The sequence below is a fragment of the Acartia tonsa genome, chromosome 1, assembly GCF_053477335.1.
Source record: "Acartia tonsa isolate MP-2025a chromosome 1, ASM5347733v1, whole genome shotgun sequence".
Taxonomy (NCBI): domain Eukaryota; kingdom Metazoa; phylum Arthropoda; class Copepoda; order Calanoida; family Acartiidae; genus Acartia; species Acartia tonsa.
Genome location: NC_137260.1, coordinates 20,323,612 through 20,331,208, shown reverse-complemented (window position 1 = coordinate 20,331,208; position 7,597 = coordinate 20,323,612). Strand labels below are relative to the sequence as shown.

Here is a 7,597-nt window from a genome sequence, read left to right as displayed (position 1 = left end):
ATGTTAAAAAATGGTGATTATGACGTGTTCGTGAAGGTGTTCAAGGAGGCGGTGTCCCGTGGGGTGTACGTCAAAGCCACGCCACAAGACTTAGCATATGAAGGGCCAATATACTTTAATTCATTAGTGACGGCCTTCAAGGATAGTATTTCTACCCCCTTGAGAATCTGCGCAAATTCTAGCTTGACCTGCAATGGCACAAGTTTAAACCATATTATGATGGACGGCCCACCACCTACCTACACTTTGTTTCACAATCTTATTCGGTTCAGAAGTTACAAGTGTGCCTGCGTGTGTGATGTCTGTAAATTTTACAATTCTTTGGCGGCCACGTATGAAGATTCGCAGCTGAAGAGAGTGTGGTTTGCAGAGGATGAACATGCCAACCCCGAAGTTTACTTGACCAAAAAAGTTAACTTTGGGGAGAAATTGGCAGGCGATTTCGCCGTCACAGCCCTGAGATTGACAGCACAGATTTTTGGAGGGCGCAGCCGCCAAGATGTTCATGAAGTTTATGGATCTGAATACGTCAAGGGAGCAGAGGTAGTTGCGAAGCAGGACCTGTGGAGAAGTGAGCAACAACCTACCAGTTCCAAGTTTGTACTGCATCAGGATGCTCCAGCTATCAAGCTGGAGCAGTGTACCTACATTGATGACCATACCGGCGGTCATAATAGCAAGCCAGAAGCTGTCAAAATGATCGAAGAGCTGAAGGAAATGATTGAACCTGGCAACTTCAGCTTTAAATCAGTTATTTATTCTGGAGATGATGTTGATCCTGTTAAGGTACTGGGCATACAATGGGCCCCCAGAGAAGATGTTCTTACTTTACCTGCTCGGGTGAATCATGGCGCCAAGATAAAGGGCCGAAAATTGCTGGAGGACCTTGATCTGTTAGATTTATGGAGAGCCATGCCAGAATGTGTAACGAAGAGAGAGATTTGGCGGGTTGTACAGCAATTATATGACCCCCTTGGCCTCCTGTGCCCACTACTCCTGAAGTCCAAGCTTATACTTCGGGAGGTTTGCATTAGTGGCGTATCATGGGACGAGCATGTGCCTGCCAAGCTGAGAGATGATTTTGTTGACAGTTTGGCCGACAGGGCTAAGCTTGCAGAAGTGCCATTTCAACGTTCTTTAGTTCCTGATGAGCCACTGGGGCTCCCAACCATCATTGGATTTTCTGATGCTTCAAGTTCAGCCTACGCAGCCATCATTTACCTACGTTGGCCAACGGCCAGAGGCTTCGAAGTGATTTTATGTAGTGGCAAGAGTCGTGTGGCTCCTGTTAAGATTGAGTCTATTCCAAGACTTGAGTTATTGTCATGTCTATTAATGGCAAGATTGGCGGATGCAATTGTCCGAGCCCTGCCCTTTGCAGTAGCAGGCAAGATGTTTTTTAGCGACAGCACTTGCGCTATATCGCAAATTGTGTCTGAATCAGTGATGTTAAACATATTTAACAGTCATCGTGTGAGTGAGATCCAACAGCTGACCAGCCCAGAGGATTGGCGCTGGCTTCCTACTGACCAGAACATTGCAGATCTTGCCACCAGAGGTGCCTGTACCATTCAAGATGTTTCACCAGGATCCAGGTATCAGGATGGGCCTGAATGGCTGCGCCTGGAGCAGGACCAGTGGCCTGTAAAGACGGCGGGTGAAGTAAACCACCCCATCCCAGAGGCTGAGATGAATCAGCGTATGGTCCGATTGAAATGTATGGCCGTCCAGGTAGTTGATACTGATTTCTGGAGAACTTTAGCACGACGTACCTACAGGCAGGCACGTAAAACTATGCAGGCGGTGATCAGAGCTGCCAACTGTTTTAAGTTGTTGCTTGTTAAGAAACGAGTTCCGGCCAGGCAAGAGCCGATGAATGTTGCGGTTCCAGCTGGACAAGAGCCGACGGGAGTTTCAGTTCCAGCTGGACAAGAGCCGCTAGTTGATTCCAAGTTTTATAGCAATCACACTTTTTCAATTACCTACCTAGATGTGGTGTGTGATTTATTCCTGGCATCATACAACCAGGAGAAGGAGATGGTTATGGAGGCTGAAGGTAGATATGATAGTCTTCAACCTTATTATCACGAGACTGAGGTGTACTGGCCTATCGTTGGTAATAATGGCTATTATCCTGTTCGTAAATTCAGAGTCCTCAAGATGCGTTCCCGTGGAGATGAGGCCTTGGAGGCAGCAGCCGAGGGGAAGAGAAAGCTGTTCAAGGATTCCCCTGGCCTTATTTTGATTGATCGTCACAACAACTTGGCCAGACTGTTCCTACAGCAGGCCCACGATGAACTTGGCCATGCCGGTCATAGAAAGACTTTGGTACAGAGTCGCAGGTATGCTTGGATATCACGTGGCCGCCAGGAAGCTATGAAGGTTGTCAAGTCATGTTCCAGTTGTTGTTTAGAGTATGCACGTCGTTCAGCCCCAACTATGGCAGAGGTCCTGCCTGACAGGTTACAATCTTCAGTTCCCTTCTTTCATGTCCATCTGGACCTTGCTGGCCCGATGGAAGTTACAAGGCCTGGGGTCCGCACCAGAAAGAGTCCAGCCAAGTACAAGGTTTGGTTGCTAATTGTTTGTTGTCGTTTTACACAAGCAGTGTTTATTGATGTTCTGTTGGATTACAGTACTGAGGCTGTCATTATTGGCCTCAGAAAGCTTCAAGCATTCTATAACATGCCCAGAGTCGTGACTACTGATCGCGGCACCAACTTTCTTGGCTCGAAAAGAATACTTGATGAAGTTATGAAGAAATCTGATGTGAGTTTTGAGTGGCACCTTGTACCGACTGGCGCTCATTCGTATGTAGGAAGTGTTGAGCGCCAGGTCGCCATGGTCAAGCGTGTCCTCAATAAGAAGTTGTGTGGAGCTGTTGTCAATCACAACGAGTTGTTGCTGCTGACTGCTGAAACTGCTAGAGTTTTAAACTCTAAACCCTTGAGCAATGCTACACAAGGGAATGATGTTAATACATGGAGAATCATTTCTCCTGCTGATTTGTTGGGTGGCAGAGCTAACGACGGGATTTGCTCGTTCGAGACCGGTTGCAGAGATCGTATTACACGCCGTTTAAGCCATCTGGAGGAGCTGACTAGACAGTTCCATGAAGTATACAAGCAGCAGCTGCTGCCTGAGCTATTGCGCACGGTAAAGTGGAGGCGCAATCAAGTTCCGCTGAGCGTTGGAGATGTTGTTCTTGTCGACGGGTGCACCAACTTGGTTAAGAAGTTTCGCCTCGGCAGAGTTCAAGACGTACGAGGCGGTGGCCGTACAGTTGTAGCCCGTTTCAAATTGTCCGATGATGTTGAAGCCACGGATAACGAGATTTCTTCAAGACGATTGTTGAAAGTAAACCTACCCCAAGATGATTCCCAAGACGATTAAGTATTTTTATTAGTATCGTTCTTATCGCGTATTTTTTTTAAACTTTCAACAAATTGCATATTTTTTTTAATTTATAATTGACGCAAATTTCCTTACAAATTCGTTTAAAATTATAAATGAGCTCAGAATTTATTTCCAACGCATAAAACTAAAGTTTTCTATTCGAATACATAAGTTTTCTTTACGGATTTATTTGATCGGGACCTGGGATTTTTTCGCGTAAAAAATCTTAGGTATGTATTTTTTTTAATTTTTGATGCGAAGCATTATTGTCGTTTCTTGTTTAACAGACGTGAAATATGATATATACAGATAAGAATATAAATGAAACACATTTGATCATTTTAAAAATATCTTTTTATATTACATGCATTACAAAATAATTTAATATTAACTATATATTAAGATTATTATATTTATTTCGTTCCGAAGATTACCTAAAAACAAAAAAGCAGTAATTTTATGAACATAGCAGATGCACTTTGATTCGTTTGATCAATTCGAAGGATAAAGCCCAATAGTCATGCGATCCAGGGTGTCCCAGCTCTGTTTCCTCGGCCGAACAACCTAGATCGCATGGAAACTAAAGCTTAAAAAATATCTGATGATTTAAAAAGATTCTTTCGTAGTTTCTTTGATTCCTTCTTTATTTGAAAACTTTAACTTGGGAACATTTTTCATTCTATTATTTTCAGAAATGTTCGTGAATTGAGCCCCGCGCCAGGAATCCTGTTCACGGTTACACAAAAAAGAAACAAAACATAACCATTAACAGGACTCGTCGCACGTGGCATTATTATAATTGTAGTGCGTCGGTTTGATCTGCTAGCTTTCGAGGTTCAGGTTAAACTGAGGCCCCAATTGCTCTTAATTTTAAGAAGACTGTATAAATAAGTACACGGAAAAGCTTATTATCTATTCAGCCAAAGAGAAATTGCCAAATAAACACTTTTTGAGACTTTTCTTTTATTTTGAGCTTAATTTAAAATTCGCATATGCAAAAATGCAATTTTACTTTCATTTTGATGTTTTATTGATGAATTAATACAGTTCTTTTATATGTTCTTAGATATAAGGATATTTTATTTTGATGATATGTTTAGATTAAGGATAATTTTACTTTATTTGATTATTCTGTTTATCTAGATTTAAGGATTGTTTCTTATCTATCTTTTACATAAAGATTTGATCAAAGAAAGATTTACGTATGCATTTTCACTTTTCTTTAACAAAAAATATTTGTTTGAAAAGAAGTTTTAAAGTAATTATTCTTCTTTTATTAAAAAAGTATGAATGAATTATTTGATGATTAATGCAGAATATGTTTAGCATTAAGTTTATTTAATATTAAGAATATTATTATTATCATTATTATTGATTAGGTACCTAATTAAAGTTTGGGTACTTATTTAAATTATTATTATGTATTGCATTACATGGTCTAACAAATTCAAATAACCATTTGTTCATTTCGAAAAATTGTGAGGCCATGAGAATAAGTGTTATGAGTGAGTAGTGAATGTGTAAGCTTTCAATGAAGAATGTTTTATTTCCTATTCCTTTATTCCTACATTTTTGTGGAATTGTGTCATTTTGTGTTAGTGCGAGTATTCGTGAATATTACTACTAACAAACTTGAGGCCAAAGGGCCAAAATTTAAAACTCTTGTAATTTATGTGGTTTTGAATTGTGACTTTTGTGGACATTGTCTGCACACAAAGTTGAAAAGTTGAATAGTGTGGTGTTCGATTCCCAACTTTCAGGCGGGTGTGTATCGGAAGTATAATAGTGTGATGCGTTTGTGAACTCGAACCTTTATCCTTTTGTTTTCCTTATCATTAATGTCAGTTTGGAAAGCGGTGAAATTCAAATGTTCATAATTGAACGCGGCATTCAAAACAATGCTTGCGCATGGACCATAAACAAAGCGAGCGTAGCCATCTTTGATCTTTCTTTCAAAATGTGCGGATTATATGCGTGATGAAAAACCATGTATAATCAGAATTGTGGTGTTGTCCGTACTGAAAAATACCTTTGATTGCTTCCCGGCTTTACAGGAACAAAAACTTCGGTAAGAATTCTTTCTTTAAGCATTTTTAATGGAATGGAATGAATTTTAAAAGACGGCAAACTAATCTTTCATTTTTACTTAAACTAGACCAAGTAATTAATTTATTTTTGTATCAGAATATTTTAATCGTAGTCTATAATGATTTTGTTTATGAATTTCAAACTCGTATTTAATTTTTGATTAATTTTAAGCACAAAAAGTAACCCTAGTATTTTATATATTTTAAAATATAATTTCGAATGCACGCAACCTCTCATAATGAATATTTACTTTATTTAAAAAGACGATTGTTCCAAATAAGAAAAGATTATTCTCTTTTACAAGATTTATTTTATCATGTATTTAACATTTTAATATTTGATTATTAATTTTGTTATTTTCTATTTCAGCATGACCGTTTTCATACAATAAATTGTATTAGTAACTATGCTGGTTTTGTCTCTTGTGGGAAGTAGCAGGTTTCGTACGTCTGTACGCAAAGATCTGGTAAACGGCCAGCCAAATGCCGTTGTACCGAAACACTTATATAACCCCAAAAAACAAAGATAAAGTAAGATTTAAAATTTCAATCTTATAAAAAAATTTTATTGGATACCATTTTTAGCACAAAAAAATGCAATCAAAAAAAGTATCTTTTCTCCAGACTGACAATTACAGACAAACAAGCCTTTGTTCATTTGATGTTTGTCTCAAAGTTTTAATTATGTTTGGAAAAGAGTTGTGCCTGTTATTAGATCAATGAATTATCTACTCTTTCGTGTTTTCTAGGGGCGTAGCTCTTAGGCGTGGTTTGTTGGTGCCCTCCATAATAATCTTCAATGGAAACAAGGATGACAACATCCATAAAAGCAAAGCACTGAAACGGTAGGACAAACAGACATTAACACTTGTATAGTGTCAGAACTGAATAAACAGAATATATAGGAGTCGAAGCAAAATTGTAAGTAAATTTGTTGAAACAGGATATGGACATACTTGCATTTTTAGCACTTGATTATAGAGTTGAATGAATGAATATATACTTTCGAATCTACATTTAATAAGATTACAATTTTATAAAAATTTATAATTTATATTACATGCAGTTGCTTCGCTTATAAAATTATACTTTGTTGTCCCAGGAATCAATATACCAAAAATCATTCTGGAAATGATTATCGAGTTTCTAAATCGTACCTAACTACTAAAGGAATCACCATGCAAAGTTTGAAATCGATAGGACAATTCTAACATGCCTAAATTAACGAAAAAAGTTATCCGTTCCAGACGTACGGACAGACCATAATTATATAAATAGCTTTGCTTTAAAAAATTAGGAGGAGTACATTTTTACCCAAGGGCGATATTTTATGATTTAGGGTTGGCGTATTCCTTCCCGCATATATCCCACAAATAGATCTAAAATGTTCAGGAATAATACTAATCTATTCTGAAAATTATTCTGTACATGTCTAGCAATTAATGAGATATTATCGGTCACTTATCAAGACAACTTTATAAACCTTTACAGCATAGAATATAATTTTCTTATTCAATTGTTTGTTTTCTTACAAAATAGAAAATTAGAAATTTTGACAATTTTGACAAGATGTATTGTTATCAGATTTGTTAGTTTGTGTTTATTAGAGGGAACAAATTAGTTGAATCTGATACAAATATCAAGGAATACGGGTATATGACAATGGTCAATAAATTAATTCTACCCTTCCCAGGGAAATACTGCAAGATATAACCTATTAGCTTGAAAATAATTGGGTAATAAATTAGAGTAAATTTATTTATAATTGTCCTTACCCTTCCTGAGAAATACTACCACATATACATAACAAACATTCATACATAGATTTGTAGATAAAAATTGTAGTTATAGACTAATCAGTATAAATAGAGTGATTAAAAACATCATGAATAGAATCTTCACTTAAATTTCCAAGTTGTTAGCATTAAAATATAATATTCAAATAACTAAAAATTGATATTTATTTAAATTAATTTAAAGCCTTTTTTAATGATTATAGAGTTGCTAAGCTTCTAAATGACACCTTATTGTTACAGGAATCATCCTTTAAGACTTGGACTCGAGTGGCGAATTCTAACAGGTACAATCTAAATACAGAAACACCACGCTTTCAA

The 7,597-nt window shown here is 37.2% G+C and overlaps 1 protein-coding gene across 1 annotated transcript; it reads left to right on the top strand.

The window, feature by feature from the left end:
• Positions 1–3,393, top strand: LOC145326810 (uncharacterized). Its single transcript, XM_080170238.1, has 2 exons — positions 1–1,786; positions 1,991–3,393. Exons 1-2 carry the CDS (start codon positions 1–3, stop codon positions 3,391–3,393), a joined length of 3,189 nt encoding a protein of 1,062 aa, XP_080026364.1.
• Positions 3,394–7,597: the final 4,204 nt, after the last annotated feature.

Coding starts and splice junctions, on each gene's coding strand:
- LOC145326810 (XM_080170238.1), top strand. CDS start 1: ATGTTAAAAAATGGTGATTATGACGTGTTCGTGAAGGTGTTCAAGGAG. Junction 1,787..1,990: donor ACGTACCTACAGGCAGGCAC/GTAAAACTATGC, acceptor TTACCTACCTAG/ATGTGGTGTGTGATTTATTC.